At 36.9% G+C, this 17,934-nt stretch overlaps 1 protein-coding gene across 3 annotated transcripts in view; it reads right to left on the reverse strand.

Annotated features, from left to right (window-relative positions):
* Positions 1-974: 974 nt before the first annotated feature.
* The window catches only part of KCNG2 (potassium voltage-gated channel modifier subfamily G member 2), a 166,278-nt gene continuing 149,318 nt past the window's right edge, over positions 975-17,934 (reverse strand). For all 3 annotated transcript variants that reach the window (XM_074273341.1, XM_074273330.1, XM_074273349.1), the window contains exon 3: positions 975-3,960. In XM_074273341.1, coding sequence (XP_074129442.1) covers positions 3,136-3,960 — 825 coding nt within the window. In that variant the 3' untranslated portion in view covers positions 975-3,135. The remainder of the gene's footprint in view (positions 3,961-17,934) is intronic.

The following is a 17,934-nucleotide window of genomic DNA, read 5'->3' on the forward strand; positions in this document are numbered from 1 at the left end:
TATTACCTAATGAACAATCTTGAACTGGATATCTTGTAGACATCTCAGATTCTACATATCCAAAGCAGATCTTGTCTTTTCCACAGATTGTCTCTTCTGAACTTCCCCATCAGTATCAAAGGCATCTGTCTTTCTAATTGATGAGGTTAAAAGAGATAGCCCCAGACACAAATGATTAACAGGAAATTCCTGTCTTAGTGAGGCTAAAAGAGATAACTTCACAAATGATTAATAGAATTTTACATCCTTAAGAGAAATTCTTGTCTTATTTACAAATCTCTCCTGAACCTCTTTGATAACATCTCTATATCCGAAGGACAAACTTTGTTTTATGACCCTGATTGTGTATAAAATGAATCTCCAAAATTCTATTCCTTGCACTTGGTTTTTCCTTGCCTTATGCCCACCGACTTTGCTATGGCATCCCCTTTTTCAGGCAGTCTGGCCTTTCTCCCTAGAGGCCAAAGGCTTGCCTAGCCCTTTATAATCAATAAAGACTTTGTTTTAACACAGCATTGAGTAGCGAGTTCATTTGCTAAATGAACCCGGCCTTGGTACTTAGGAGGAGAAGGAAGCATTGAACCATCTTTCCCTTTGAGCCTCAGTTTCGTCTTCATCATAATCACCTAGCCTTAAAACCTCAAAATTATCCTCAACTCTTCACTCTCATTCACATATCCCCATCCATTGTCAAATCTTCTTGTTTCTGTCTTCATAGCATCTCTCCTAAATGTTTCCACCTAGTTGCTTCCCTGGTGCAGGCCAGCAATAGTTGGATTATTGCAATACCCTTCAGTAGGACTTGCATATATAAGTTGTCTCATGCCAATCCAAACTCCACTAAGCTGCCAAGATGATCTTCCTAAAGAAGAGATCTAAGTATGTCCTGATTTTGCCTCTGGGATTAAATAGCACAAGTTTGAACCCCTCCCACCCTTGCCATTGTTTTTGAAAGATTCAGTCAGACACTGTTGTGTGTAGAAGAGCTCTGGCATTTTTATTAAACTATAACAGCCAGGTTTCTCAACAGGCTCTCCCCCCATTAGCCACCCTCCCCCCTTGCTTGCCCCTGAGTTCCAGTGGCTATGTTGTCTTTTTTACGACTAGGCTGCCAGTGGGAAGGGTAGCAGGACTCACAGTGTGCCTTGGAGCTGTAAGACAAGTGGGGACAATGACCCTTTCTTCTGAAGATAAATCAGTCTCTCCTGCCAGAGCCCAGGAAGCCTTATTTTTTCAGTTCCCAGAGACAAGGGCTGATGGCTTGAATGGCCTGACATCAGACTTTTATTGTTTACTTGTTCTTAATTAAAAATTTAAAAGCAGCAGGACTCAGAAATTCCCATTTCTCTCTATTTCCACAAAATACAAAAAAAAATTCATGCTTATGGGATAGTGTTGCTCCTAGCAGCTGTGGATTTAGCTGTATGGGGGATGGTGGAGAGGAATTCAAAGTAGAGGGAGAATTTGTACACACAATGTCATGCCTACCATTGTGGGGGGAGAGAAGAGGGGAGGGTTTCCCATCCTGTGATGTCATTGATTCAGGGAATTCTCGGTGAGAAAATCCCATCTACCAGTGCAGATCAAGAACTTTTCAGCAATTTAGAGATTTCCTAGATCCCTGAGAGGTAAGTGAATTGTCTAAGGTCACCTAGACCCTCTGTCAGAGAGATGCAATTAATGTAAATTGGGTATCTGAGAAATTGCTCTTTTTTCCCCACAGTTTATCTGTAGTAGGTTTTAATATATTGCAATTGGGGGGGGCAAGAAGGTGGGATGTGGGGGAGAAAGCAATTTTCTCATTACATGCAAGGGGGAACCTATGATGTCACTGTCCTCTAAATTGGGTTCTTAACCTTTTTTTGTGTCATGGATACCTTTGGCATTCTGGTGAAGCCTATATACCCTCTCAAAGAATAATGATCCATTGCCTACAGTGATAACTGGAGGAAATGCTAAATTTCATTTAGAGGTTAATGGAAATAAAGATGTAATTTTTTTTCTACTCAAGGTCACAGACTCTATCTAAGGATTCCTTAGGGGTCCTGAGTTATTTTAATTACCACCAATGGTGGCATGGCAGAAATGTTAAGAGAGACAGAAGGTATTCTGGAGAATCAATGAGATGATTGTGGCTTTTCCTGATTGTTCACCCTGGGTTGATGGTCCCTTCCTGAAATTGAAGGCTTTTGCAGTATGAGGAGGAGAGAAATAAGCAAAGTCCTCCTTAAGTATATATGAATTTATTATCATATGGGGGAGGTGAAAGGCCTGGAGATTTTCCCCCTAACCTAAGAGCAGGTGCTAATTAAGGGACTACAGAGAATGAGGTGGCTATCTTGGCTCAAGAACAAGGTATCTACAAGAAGAAAAGTACCTACAGCTAAAAGTCAAACTAGTCTTGACTGTTTTGAACCGAAGTCTTAAAATCTCCTAAGGTGTTTGGAATTTATTTTTATGGAGTTATAGAATTTTTTCTAATGGAAGTAGGAAAAGAACAAGGCTCACGATCTGCTTTTTTAGAAAGACTGTTTACTCTCAAAGCCCAGCCTATCTTTGACATTCCACCTCCTCATTAAGAAGGCCGGCTGCTGAGATGTTAGGTGTCTGTCTGGATAGGTTAGGTTCATCTGCAGCCGGAGCTTATTGGAGCAATACACATGTTTACTAAATTTATGCATAACCACCATGAGTCAGGCTCAGACCTCTCCAGGTAGCTGTGTTTCTGAGGCCTGACTTTCCACCACCTTTCCCCCCTTTTCTGGTGGTATCAGGAAAGGGCTTTGCCTAAGTGACTTAGCCTTATTTTTAAAGTTATCAGGGAGAAGTTGCATTTTCTCGGCCTCAATGCCAAGTCCACAAAAGCGCTCCAGTCTACATTCATGTCAGGATGACTTAATTAAAAAGCTTATGTACAATGGAGCTGGATACATGTTGGTCCTGCACCAAAGCTCAAAAAATTTTTATTTTTTAGAACAAGCTTCCCTAACTATATTCCCTTCTCCTATCTCCCTTGTTCACAGGCAAATTTATACACAGTGCCAACTGTCTTAATTTTAGAGGCTGAGGGAGAAACAGCTCCTCTTTTCCCATTGCTTTGGGGGCTGACTTGGCCATGCCCTTCCTGGCTTTCCATCAGCAGCTCCTTCTGGAGGCATGATTTGCTAGTGCCCACTGTTGCTCCAGGACAGCAGCAGCTGCCGGTCCCCCAGGTAGGAAGGAGCTATCCATTGCCTGAGAAGAACTGTCTTCTGTGTGGGACCTGGTGCTCTCTTCCAAGAGGTGCATCTCATGATTTGCAGCCCGCTGCTGTTGTTCTTTCAGCTCTGTGTAGGAACGAGAGAAAGTGTGGAAGATGGAGGTAACTGGGAAGGCCATCAACAGGATGCCACTGAGGATACTGCTCAGAGCGACCACCTGCCCAGGGATGCTCCGGGGTACCATGTCTCCATAACCCACAGTGGTCATGGAGATGACTGCCCACCAGTAGCTGGTAGGGATGCTGGTAAACTCCTTTCCTGCTCCTAATTCACTCTCTGCCAGGTAAACCAATGGGGAGAAGAGGGCCATGGCCACACAGAGAAAGAGGAGAAGAAGCCCAAATTCACGGGTGCAGCGGCGCACAGTCAGCCCCAGGGTCTGGAGGCCCAGGGAGTGCCGGGCTAATCGCATGACGTATAGGATACGCAGAGCCCGAAGGAAACGCAGCACAAGTCCCACTCGCTCCAGGTACTTATTCCCAGCGCCACCTGGCTTGCTATTTCGGGCAGAAGCCAGGTCCACAATAAGGGAGATGTAGAAAGGCAGGATGGCCAAGATGTCAATGATGTTGAGCGGTGTCCGGAGGAAGGCGCACTTGCTCTCAGCCTGGATTGAGCGGAGAAGGAACTCAAAGGAGAACCAGGCCACGCAGACGGTCTCCAGCACAAAGAGGTTGTGGCATTTGGGGGAGCATTCACCCTGGGGAGGAGAGGGACAGAGAGTTGGCCACGGAGCAGAACAAGAAGGCAGGAAGCAGCAGGGAGATGAACCCTAGATTCATCCTTGCCCTGGTGTGAGAGGATTCATTTTTCATCACAAACCTCCCTCCCCACTTTCCCTTCACCTCTGCCTCCCCAACTCCCTCAACCCTAAACATTATTCAAGTAGAAGAGAATAGAAAAATGATGACTATGCCTTACATTTACTTTGTGGACGTGCAGTTCCCTTGTTTTAATTAAACCATTATTTAATTAAATAATTAATATATTAATTAATAAACTACATAATTAAATAATAATAATATAATCTAAAAAAATTGGAGACCTGGAGTCAGGTCCTGCCCTGGATGTGGAGATCATCCTCCCTCCCAACGTTCCAGACAAACAGGCATGGGCCAACATGGGCAGAAGTTCCGGGTAGCAATTAAATCCCAGGTCTGGCATTCCCTTGGATGGAGACTTCACCCTTCCCTTGGCTGTGGGGATCATAAAGTCAACCACCATACTTGTACTGAGAAGGAAGGGACAGGCGAGGAACTTAGAAAATCAGAGGGAAGTCTCCACTCCTCTCCCCTGGGCCCAGGGCTAGTGCAGGCTTGCAGTCATTGTGGAGGGCCCATATGTAAAGGCTTACTCATTTCTCAGCAGTGAGGTTAAAATACAAACTGTTATTGGAAAGATGATTCTTAGTCATGCTGTGCTATTCCACTTGACTGTCAGTTTGCCATACTGAGATAAGTTCTATTTTATGTACACTGCCTTATCTTTAATATCCTGTCTAGGTCCTGGGTGCACCAGGAGAGGTTTATTTGTAATGCTCCCCATTTTAGCAAAGCAGAGCACTCTCATGAAAAGCAGTCCAATGTCTTCTTTAGTCAGAGCCTGTTTCAGCCTGTTCAGGAACTGACCTCTCTTAGTTCATTTTTTCCTCAAATCTTGATTTGCTATTACCAAACAGGAGCTAAAATTCTCTTTTTGTAGGTTTAAGCAACTAGTGGGCGAGGAAGCAGAGCCATAATGTTACACTTTGTGTCAATATTAAAAGCAAAACAAAACAGGATGCCTCCTATTCAAGACTTATCACTGACCACACAACCAATATGTGCTATCCCAAAAAATAATTGTAGGAATCTTGAGTATTTGTAGATCAGGCATCCTGCATTCTCTAAACAAGTATGAAGCCTGATCAATGACCTTTCTGCCAATGCTCACTTTCGAGCCTTTTCCTTTAGGCTTCAAATGCAGATTGCATGCAAGTCAAAGCTTGCATTCTTTTTTTTGAGGTATATATCCTTCTCTGTGTTGTGCCAGTAACTGATTCAAAGCATGGCCCCTGACATAGTGGATGGTGCACTACCATTATTCTTTGTTCTAGAGGGGAAGGATTTAGGTTGATATGACTAGTTAAGTGATAGAGTCTCAGCATGGGGCTGATGGTTCCTTTCTACCAATTAGATAGTCCATGGAAAACAAATGAAGATTGGCATGGAACTACCTTCATGCTCCAATAAGGAGCTGGGAGGGAGATGCCTAAATGGTGAGCTGGACCAGAATTTGAATCTGCTAAAAATGAAAAAGTAAATAATCTGAGAGTTAGTTATTATCTTTGTTCACGAACTAATCTAACTTTGATTTAATGTTGCTGAATAATAAGCTAATCTTGTGTCTTACCTGCTGTTGAGGCTGCCAGAAAAACCTTGTGTTGATGCTGGGAGGGCTAACATATTTATATTTCATCAGCCTTCCCTTTCTGACTGAATATTTTTACAGGGCTCGTGGGCACACGAGCTTGGCACAAAGTAGGCACAGGGCTGGTTGAATCCTCTGTACGATGATTTCAGTAGGGACAAGATTCCCTACAAATGGTGCTTTAATAGCAAACAAACTAAGCTTTCTTTAGTGTCTTAATTAACATATGAGAATTGTAAAGGGCCATGGATATTTTGTTCAACCTTCTCATTTTACAGTTGAGGAAACTGAGGTCTGGATAATGACAGCCTATTCAGCTTAAAGATCAGGGCCTTTATCCTCATTTCCAAAATATATAGAGAACTGACTCTAATTTATAAGCAATCAATCCATTCTCCAATTGATAAATGGCCAAATGATATGAACAGACAATTTTCAGATGATGAAATTGAAACTATTTCTACTCATATGAAAGAGTGTTCCAAATCACTATTGATCAGAGAAATGCAAATTAAGACAACTCTGAGATACCACTACACACCTGTCAGATTGACTAAGATGACAGGAAAAGATAGTGACGAATGTTGGAGGGGATGCGGAAAAACTGTGACACTGATACATTGTTGGTGGAGTTGTGAAAGAATCCAACCATTCTGGAGAGCAATTTGGAATTATGCTCAAAAAGTTATCAAACTGTGCATTCCCTTTGATCCAGCAGTGTTATTACTGGGCTTATATCCCAAAGAAATCTTAAAGGAAGGAAAGGAGCTCACATGCAAAAATGTTTGTGGCAGCCCTCTTTGTAGTGGCCAGAAACTGGAAATTGAATGGATGTCCATTGAATGGCTGAATAAATTGTGGTATATGAATGCTATGGAATATTATTGTTGTAAGAAATGACCAACAGGATGAATACAGAGAGGCTTGGAGAGACTTACATCAACTGATGCTGAGTGAAATGAGCAGAACCAGGAGATCATTATGTACTTCAACAACAATACTGTATGAGGATGTATGCTGATAGAAGTGGATATCTTTAACAAAGAGAAGATCCAATTCAGTTCCAATTGATCAATGATGGACAGAATCAGCTACACCCAGAGAAGGAACACTGGGAAATGAGTGTGAATTGTTTGCATTTTTGTTTTTCTTCCCAAGTTATTTTTACCTTCTGAATTCAATTTTTCTTGTGCAACAAGGGAACTGTAGGAATCTGCACACATATATTGTATCTAGTATATACTTTAACATGTTTAATATGTATGAGACTGCCTGCCATCAAGGGGAGAAAGGGAAGGGAAAAATTGGAACAGAAGTGAGTATAAAGGACAATGTAAAAATTACCCATGCATGTTCTGTCAATAAAAAGCTATAAGAAAAAAAAAAAAAAAGATCAGGGCCTTTAGACTATTGGTCTTCTATAATAATAAGATGTCTTTTCTGATCAGTTTTTCTACTTTGTTCTAATTTTCCTATGGGTTCCCCTTCCCTCTAGCCACAGCGTTCTTCAAGTATCTGAGAATAGAGAAACAAATTACCTGTTTAAATGGTTAGCTTTAGTGTAGTGTAGTGCAAGCACTGTGGCCTCTCAATATCTGCTGATGCATTATCTTATTTGATCCTCAAAAGCCCTGGGAGGTGGCTAGTGGAACTATTGTTATCTTCTTTTACAGTGGAAGAAAGGAGTCTAAGAGTTTAAGTATCTTAAGGAGGGTTAAACCTCATGTCTCCCCTCACTCTAATCCATTCTCTCTCACACAATCACTAAAGCGATTTATCTTAAATTACAGTTCAGACCACATCATTCTTTTATGTCACAAATTCCAGTAACTGCTACCTCGAGAATCAAATACAAGCGCCTCCACTTAATATTTAAAATCCTTTACAACCTGGTATCAACTTACTTTTCCAGGCTTATCACACATTATTCCTACCTAAGCTAAGTTACAGCTCAACTTTTTACTGTTCTTCATAGATGATGTGCCATCTCCTGCCCTCATGCCTGGAATGCTTTTCCTCCTCACCTACATTTCAGAATTTGCTTCAGTTGAAGTGCTGCCCCTCTGTGAAACATTTCCTAAGCTCCTGACTGTCAGTTCCTCCCTCTAACATCAAGTTGTATCTGTTTTGTATATATGCATGTCATGTATATACATTCATGTTACTTATGTATACATATGTATTCAAGCACATCATTGATATCTATATTATACACACATGAATATTATGGGGCATGTGTATATACATAGATATGTATATTGTATACAATGTATTACAATTGCATGCAATGTATACATGTTATATACACACATATCACATTATAAGCACACGTTGTACATGCATACCGTGTGTACACATTTATATAAGCAATTTGTGTACACATGTATGATGTATATATATATATATATATATATATGATGACATATATATGTATAAAATATATACATCTGTTATACAATGTGTTTCTTGAGGACAAGGTCTGCTTTTGATCAAAAAAAAATTCTAGTCCCAACATAACATCTTTTACAAAGAAAGGATTTAATATTTGTTTACGATTTATGGATGTTATTCCTTCCCCAAACTAGGGTATCCAAATGTACAAATAAAGAGGCAGCATGGTGTAATAAATATTCAGAGCCAATAAACTTGGTTCTAGTTACACTTCTAACATACACTATGAAATCCTGTGCAAATTAGCTTCTTGGTACAAATTAGGTTCTCAGCAGCTAGGTGTTGCATTGGCTAAAGAGTCTGACTTGGAATCAGGAAGATGAGTTTAAATCCAACTTCAGATACTTATTAGCTGTGTAACTGACACAAGTGACTAGACAAGTCATTTAATTTCTGCTTCATTTTATTTGACTGTAAAATGGAGATGACTCTAGTATCTAACTTCAAGGGATTTTTTTGAGAATCAAATGGGGCAGTATTTGTAAAATACTCTGCAAACCTTAAAGTCCTATATAAATCCTAGCTAGTTAGTAGCTAGAGAAGTTTTCTCTCTGGGAGTTCCCTAGTCCAGTGAAATTATGGTCCAGATTAAAAATAAAAAAGATAAAAATATTATAAGTAAGTAAAGTACACTAACTTTAATTCTCCTGAGAAAGTTTGATTCTCCTGTAAAAAAAAAAAAAAAAAAAAGTACAGTGCCTAGCACAAAATAAATGCTATATAAATGTTTATTTCCTCCCCTCTCTTCTTGAATAATTATGGCTTTGAATTAACCTCATGCTTCAGCTTCTGGAAGAGGCTTCTGTCATTATACTCTCCTATGCACTTATACACATGACCATTTATGCATAGAGAATAAGCGCAGCTATGGTCAAAGTACAGCTATTAATTTATCATTTTCTGAGGACTCAAGAAGCTAATTTCATTCTAGTTAACTTCTCTTTAAATATTTTTTTTTAAAAAGACTATCACCACCCAATTGCTTGAGGGAATTTATGTGTGTATTGAATGTATCTGGCCTCTTTCCATTAACTTTAGTATTGTTAATGAGCTGTCCAAATCCAATATCCTACCCTCTGCATAAATCATCATCTTCTCTTGCTTAATGTTAAATATTGTACACATGCTTATTACTTTGCTCAGAGGTGGTTCTAACTGGGCTGCTAAATGGTGCTTAAATCAGTCACTTGGGGATTGATCTAGTTTGGCTGAGAATTCCTGATTATGATACTGTTCTCAGCAATAAATTTCTCCTAGCATTCTTCTTCCTCACCCCTACTCTCAAAATCTCTTAACCAGTAAAAATATATGGTGCCCACGATAGGATTGCCCTTTTGTGTAGGTAACTTAGGTTATTCCTTCCATGTTGTGATTTGAGATGTGTGTGCTAAGAAGAATGCTTCTTTTTCAAATCCCTTTTTGTCTTCCAGACTAAAATAAATTCCTTATTTATATCTTTGTATTAAATGCTAGCTGGAGAAAATGATGTGGGGTAAAAAAGGAGAAAAGGATGATAGTAAAGATATCAAGTTTTTTCTTGCTAACATCTTAATAGTGTGCTCAAATCCCTTTTCTCAGATGTGGAATTAACATGGGAGCTTTGAGGGAAAGGAAGTTGTGAGGAGAGGGAGATGAGAGATCTGTGTGATCTTTAAATAGCATGTACTGGCTTGAAAACATTAGGTTTGATGCTAGGGTATTGCAGTGGGCACAAAAAGGACAATAAGAAAGGAAAGAGAGAGCAGTGAAAGGACAATGAGGATAAATTTCATCTACTTCATAATTTTTCTGCAGGGTTTCCTTCCAAAGTCAGCAATGCCTCCAAGGGGGAGGGCAGCCCACGTGGATATTAGTAGTCAGTTCAAAGGTTTTGTATTCATCTTATCTTATTAAACACATTTCTAAGAACACTTGGCAGTTTCTACAAAATCTACAGTGGTTTGAAGGTCCAGATAAACTTGTATTAGAAATTAAAGTCCTTTGGTCTCCTCCATGAGCTGTCATTAGTGTATAAAGTAATTTTTCAGATGCTAGTAGCTACATAGTTCAACCTCTTCATTTTAGAGATGAGGAAATTGAAGACAAAAGGCCCAAAATAATTTTCACAAGGCTACACAGGTAATATGTAGCAGAGTTGAGTGGGATTTGAACCATAGTTCTCTGACTCCAAGTTTAATGCTTTTTTTTTTCCCCCAGTATGTCATACTGTTTCCTGATCCTTAAATTCATTTGTAGGGATTTACTTTTAGGTAGTTCAATCTGTCCTCTATATCTCCATTTCCCTTTCCTGAGCGTTGAGGAAAAAAAAAAAGAGATACAAAACTGAAAGAACTATTAAAAATAATTTCTTAAGTGGCCAAAAGATGTGAACAATTCTCATATGAAGGATTACAAATTACAACCAAGTATGTGATAGAATATTCTAAATCACCACAGGCATGCAAATCAAAATACTTAAAAAATTTTATCTCATATCCAGATGAAAAAGATGAAAATAATCAGTGCTGAAAGGGCTATGGGAAGACAGGCAAATGTATTGTTCAATCTCTGCACTGGTCCAGTCATTTAAGGACAATAATTAGAATTATTCAGACATTTAAAAGTGTCTATATCCTTTGATTTAGAGATTCTACTGCTAGGCACATATACCAAGAAGGTCAGTGACAGAAAGAAATGCTTCATATACACCAAAATATTTGTAGCCCTAAAGAACTAGAAACAAAGTAAAAAAGCTCATCAATTGGAAAATGGCTAAATAAGTTATGGTGCATGAATATAATGAATATTTCTCAATTGATGAATTTTCTCTGATGAATACAGAGAAGAATGAGAAGAGTTACACAAACTGGTATATATTAAAGTAATCAGAACCAGAAAATAATATACAAAATAACTACAATATTACAAATGGACATAACAACAAAGCAAATGAAACAACCTTCTTTTTTCCCCTTTAAAATAATGCTATATCTTTTTGACTGGCATTTTCACTAGTTATTTTCCCCATGCCTGGAGCTTTCTATTAGCTTCTCTAGCTTCCTTCAAGACTTAGCTCAAAGAATCAGATCAGTATACATAGCAACAGCAATATTATACAACAATCAATTCTGATGAAGGTGACTCTTTCCAACAATGAAATGATTGAGGCCAGTTTCAATGATCTTGTGATGAAGAGAGCCATCTACACCTAGAGAGAGGACTGTGGGAACTGAGTGTGGATCACAACATAACATTCTTACTCTTTTTGTTGTTTGCTTGCATTTTGTTTTCTTATTAATTTTTTTTCCCTTTTTTTTTTGTGTTTTTGTTTTTGTTTTTCCTTTTTTCCTTTTCAGAAGTAGAAATTTTTTTTTATTAATTTTTACAATATAACATTTTCTTTGACAGTACATATGCATAGGTAAATTTTTTTTTCCTTTTTATAACATTATCCCTTGTACTCCCTTCTGTTCCGAGTTTTCCCCCTCCTTAACTCCACCCCCTCCCCTAGATGGCAGGCATTCCCATACCTATTAAATATCTTATAGTATATCCCTACAATATCTATGTGCAGAACCGAATTTTGTTGTTGTTGTTGTTGCAAAGGAAGGATTGTATTCGGAATTCTTTCCTTTTTGATCAGATTTTTCTTGTGGAGCAAGATAATTGTATAAATAGGTTTACATATATTGGATTTCACGTACTTTAACATGTATAAAATATATTGGATTGCTTACCATCTAGGGGAGGGGATGGAGGGAGGAGGGGGAATTTTGGAACCAAGGCAATGCAAAGGTCAATGTTGAAAAAATTATCCATGTATATGTTTTGAAAAATAAAAAGCTTTAATAAAAAAAAATCAGTTTTCATGACCTGGGTATATGGATGTATCTACTTGAACATTTTGCATATAATAGCTGCAGATTAAATGTTTATTAGTTAAAAAAAAAAACAGCTCAAATTTTAGCTTATCTACAAGGTTTCCTATCTCTGAGTCCTAGTTATACATAGTTACTTATATGTTGCCTCCCCCATTAGAATGTGAGCTTCTTGAGCAGATTGTGTGCGTGTGAGTGTGTCTTTCTTTGTACACAATGGTTGTCACATAGTAATCACCTAACAAATGCTTGTGGACTGGTTGACTTGCAATTGAAAGATGCAAAATTATAACCAAGCATGGTTCCCAAGAAAAAATATGAAAAGGCACCTTCTCTCATTGCTTTGCATAAGTGAAGGATCACAGGTATGGAATACTGAATATTATGTCATATATTTTGGTTAGTTTTGCTGAACTGTTTTTATCTCCCTCCTTTTTTTTTTTTTTTTTTTTTTTTTTTTTTAATGAGGGATGATTCTTGGAGGAAAAGAGGGATATTTTAGGAGAATCTAGGTGATGTAAAAACAACATATATGAATAAAATGTATTTTTATTGGTGAGCCAATCATTTCCTGTTTTTTCTTCTAGGCAATCAATCATACAATTAAAGTCTTAAGGACTTTTGTTAGATTTATGCATTGGGTAAGAGATTAGATTATCCATGTATAACATCTCTTCAAGGTGGTGATCTAGCCTTATCATTCAGCTGAAGCTAATTCTATCCATTAGAATTCACTTTGGTTAGAAACAGAGGCTGGTAAACCATGAATTGCTCAACATGGAAGGAGACCATATTAACTTCAAGGTCTTTCTCAGGAGAAAGATTGAACTTCAAAGGAAAAAGACCAAGAAAAGTGAAAAATAGGAGAATAAAAGGGGAAAGGGCTGAAATTACCAAAGATCTCAGGAATAAAAAATCTCAGTTAAAAATCTTGAGCATAATCAAATAAATCAATAAGGAAAATATTAATAACAGAAGGGAAGATGGTCTCCAGAGCATCAAAATAAGTCCAAACATCTCTGAATAAATATTGTAAGATGAAGGAAAATGAATCAATGCCTAAAGAAGTAGATGACAGTGTGGATTTTTAAGACAGTATAGAATCACAGCATGATGTTCCTGAATGATTTAACAAAAGAAATTAATCTTAGAAGTAGAATTTGTGTCCTGAACAGCAAAACCATTTGGCAGAATAAAAAACCTTGAATCCATGGAGGCAAGTTTTGCCAACAAAACTAAGGAGAGAAAAATGGATTGAGAATGCAAATATACAGAAGCAAAGGATATTCTGAGAAGGAAAAGGCAATAAAAAAAGAGCAAAAAATATATTCTCTCCAAAAACAGAGCAGATTTATCTTTAATACATCATATGAAGAGATAACTTAAAAATTAAAGGTCTTCTCCCAAAAATAATAAACCTGAGCACTTTAATGAAATAAATACAAGAAAAATGTTCAGAACTTTTGAAAATCAAAAATAAAGTACCAATTAAAAGAATTCACAGATTGCCTCCAGGAAAATAAACAAAAACTCTATGCCATAAACTCCAGGACATAAGGTGATTAAATTGAACAATTGCAATGACAACAAATTTTATGAGTGACCAGAAGAAATATATTAAAATATAATGCAAAGGAAATAGGAAAAACACAAGACTATTCTGTACCCAACAGGAACCATAAAGGAGAATAGAATAATGTTTTCTGAAGAGCAACAGAATTCAAAATTCAACATAACGTGACTTGCCCTGCAAATATGAATGAAAACAGATGAATTTTAAGTAAGAGAGGCATTCAAGAATTTCTCTAAAAACCTAGATGCAAATTATTTGCTTTGCTAATTTTGTTGTCATTTTAGTTCTTGACTCATTTTAGGATTTTCTTGGCAAAGATACTAGAGTACTTTGCCATTTCCTTCTCCAATTCATTTTACAGATGTGGAACTGAGACAAATGGGTTTAAGTGACTTTCTCAGTTACACAATTAAGTGTCTGAGGCTGAATTTGAATTCACATCCTCTTGACTCCAGAGCTCTAATCACTGTACTCCCCAATATTCAAACAGTAGAACCAAAAAAAGCAAAGTAAATAAATCCAGCAACCTAGGACAACACAAATGGGGGGGGGGAGGGGGAATTACCCTATAGAAAAGGGAAAAAAAATCTATAAAGAAAAAGTTACCAATGGAGTTACAATAATAATAATGAAATGACCAAAAATTTTTTATTCTAAAAGTATGCAAGGAGATTATGAAGAAAAGTGAAATTTAAATAGAAGTGATGGAGGAACAGGCTTGATAGACCTGATGGATTAAACATTACAATACTCAGGCAGGCTATAGATGTGTGTGTGTGTGTGTGTGTGTGTGTGTGTGTGTGTGTGTGTGTGTGTGTTTGTGTGTTTTGTGGGATTAAATTGCAGAATTAGGGGGCACATAAAAAGGAGAGAAGAGATAGATGACAGATTTATAAAATGGTTCAAAATATACTTTGATCAATGAAATAGTTTTTAAAAATAAAAAAAATATTTCTTGTGTCTCTGGAAGATAAAAAAAAATGGGTGAGGTGACAGAGAAGAATTGCAAAGGGGGAAAGAGTGGGTGAAAAATAATAGGCAATGGTGAGGGAAGTCTCTCTGATAAAGGTTTTGATGGGAGGGGGGTAAGTACCCTGTCTCAAGAGAAAAAGAAAGAGCCTCTGAGAGCAAATAATATCTAGAAGGAGATTTGGCAAATGGAAGAAAAAATCATCATGGGAAGAGCTCATAGTAGTAATAAATTGCACTCAATAACATAGGAAAATTATTACAAAGGGGGTAATTCTTCTAACCTCTATCTCACACAAGAATTGAGTCTTCCATGACTGAGGCACAACAGGAGAGATAAAGTCTACAAGGCAATAAATAACACAGAAACTGGAAGAGGGAATTCAAGATAGTAGCTTAGAAGCTTTAAGTCCATCAGGAATACAGAAACTAAAAAAGGAATAAATATATGATAATTTGAAGAATAAAAGTTTAGAATATGTAGAAAGGGAAGAGAATTAATGAAAAGAACATCAGAAAAATCCTTTTTTCAAAAAAATGGTATAGAAAGTAAAAGTTGAAGAGGAGGAAAGAAAGATTTTATTTTGCTAGTAAAAATAAAGATGGGGGTAGGGATGATTGGATAAATAGTAAAAGGAAGAAAAAAAAAATAAGTTAAACAAGACACCAGAGCTCTAGGGAAAGAAGTGACACTTGGGCAGTTAGGGATTTAAGATTGTGGGAAAGTCTTTGAGAACAGTGTTGTCTTGAAATTAAATTAAGCAAAAATAAATGAGACAAAGCACTTTTTTTCACAGAGGAAGTGAAATAATAACAAAAATAATTCAGGAAATTCTTATACTAAATTCTGCCTCATAATTTCTGCCTAAGTCAACCTTATTTTTCTTTTCTGTAACTGTATAGAATAAGCAGATCCTTTTTTCCAAGGTTCAGAGATCTTTTCTCTATAAGACGGGAAATCATGCTAGAATTCTGTCTGCCACCTTTCAATTATGGCTCTGAGGGCTGCTATTTATCATTCAAAAGTTTGTGTCTTCATTAACAGCAAGTATTATGTATGATCAACTGTGACAGACTTAGCTCTTCTCAGCAAAATAGTGATCCAAGACAATTCCAGTAGACTTGGAATGGAAAATGCCATCTGCTTCCAGAGAGAGAACTATGGAGACTCAATGTGGATTGAAGGATACTATTTTCAACCTTTTTTGTTATTTGCTTTTTCTGATTTCTGACTTTCCCTTTTCTGATTTTTCTTTCACAACATGACTAATATGGAACTATATTTAAAAAGAATGTGTGTGTGTATATATATATAGGTACATACATATATTTTATTTATATATACATACATACATTCATACATAAATAAGGGAGAAAAAATTTGGAACTTAAAATCTTACAAAAATGAATAATGAAAACTATCTTTATATGTAATTGGAAAAGTAAAATACTATCATCATATGCCCAGTAGAACATCAAGGAAGATTCAAAATATGTAACAACAAATTACCAGATCAAGAATATATATGTATTAGTAAAATTATATTCATGAATTCCATCTTTATTTCCTTGTAAATTGTTCTTTTGTTCTCTGCTGCTCACATTTTTAACTTTATTCTTTTTCTCTCATTACCCCTCAAACCCAAGCAGGCTATACTTAAAAAAGGATATATTTATGTATACATATGTAGATATATACATACACACAAATATCTTTCCTATCCCTGCTGACTCTTTGCTTTAATTCTGCTCCTAACTTCCCTTGCTGTTACTTAACCTCTTCCTACCTATGGATCCCTCCTTTATATTCTTCCCACACCCTTTGCTTCCCTATCTGTCCATCCCTCTTCTCTTATTTCTCTATGAATTTTGGAAGGTGCTATACCCTTCATAGTATATAAGTAGTGTTGCCCATTTAACTCATTCCCAATGTGAGTAGATTTTCAGAACTTCAAGTCCTTCTCCCCCATCTAATTCCTTTGTGTCTGTTCTTCCTCTTCATCTCATTTTTATGACATAATTACTAGTTTTTATCTTAACTGTCCCAGTCTTTCTTTTGAGCTGCTCTATTGTTGATATCAATCTTAAATATATGGTATTCATTTCCCATGTAAAAAAAAAACACATAAATAAATCATGCATGATGAATTCCTTGACACTGAACTTTGATATTGACTCTTGATTGATAGAAAGTCCTGAAAATCTGCAAGTTTATTGAACATCCACTTTTTCTTATTCAATATTATCGATAATTTTACAGATGATATTTTTGGCCACAGAGGCTTAGTTTTTTTGATTGTTGGTAGATATGATTCCAGGACATGTGGCTTTTTATTGTGGCTAAGTCCTATATGATTCTAATTGTAATTCCAGCATAAATGAATTGTTTTCTTCTTGTTTCTTGCAAAATTTTCTCTTTGCTCAGAAGGTTTCAAATTTTGACAGTAATGTTCCTATGTGTTTTACACATAAGATCTCATTGAGGTGGTGATCAATGGATTTTTTCTATTTCTATTTTCTCCTCATGTTCTATCATTCTAGGACAATTTTCTTGGATTATTTCTTGCATTATTGTGTCAAGGTTCTTTTTTTGGTTATAATTTCAGACATTCCAGTTCTTATATTTGTTCTTCTTCATCTGTTTTCCAGGTCTGCCATTTTAATAAGATGTTTCACATTCTGTTCTATTTTCTCATTCTTTATAATCTGTCTTGTTATTTCTTGGTCTCTCATAGCTTCATTTGCTTCCCCTTGCTCAATTCTAATTTTCAAAGAACTATTTTCATCTCTGAGGCATTATCTCCTTTTCTATTTGATTAACTTTTTTCATAATCTCATTTTTCTTGGATTTTTTCCCCTCAGTGTCTATTATTTGATTTTTTAATTCTTTTTTTTTTTGGGGGGGGGTGTTCTTCTATAAATTCTCTCTGGGTAAGAGCCATTTTAAATTACTCTTTAAGGTAGAAGCTTTTTTTTTTTTTTTTTTTTTTTTTTTCCTTTACTTCAGTGTACAGACAAGAAGAATCCTGGTCTTCCCTGTTCCCATAGTAATTTTCTATGGTGAAGTTCTTTCTTCTTTGCCCTTATTATTATTTTTTTTTTAAATAAGAGGTATTAGTGTAAGCACCTCTAATCATGGGATGGGGGGATGGTGCCTCTAGCTTCACTTCAGCCCTCTCTTCTGACAAGGAACCTTAAACTAAGAGCTCCACCTTCCAGCAAATGCCTGTGGCTAGTTCTGCATTCACAGATGTGCTGGTTCCTTCTTGCTGAGGCCATGTCCCTTCAGCATAGCTGGGCCTGGCATTCCCAATCAGCCAAGGTTCACTCAGTCTTCCTGGACTCAAACGGTCTGGTAGTTCCTGTTGAAACTCCAGCCACACTCAGCTTGTCTCAGAGTTCCCCACTTGATGTT

The sequence above is a fragment of the Sminthopsis crassicaudata genome, chromosome 1 (assembly GCF_048593235.1).
Source record: "Sminthopsis crassicaudata isolate SCR6 chromosome 1, ASM4859323v1, whole genome shotgun sequence".
In the NCBI taxonomy this organism is placed as follows: domain Eukaryota; kingdom Metazoa; phylum Chordata; class Mammalia; order Dasyuromorphia; family Dasyuridae; genus Sminthopsis; species Sminthopsis crassicaudata.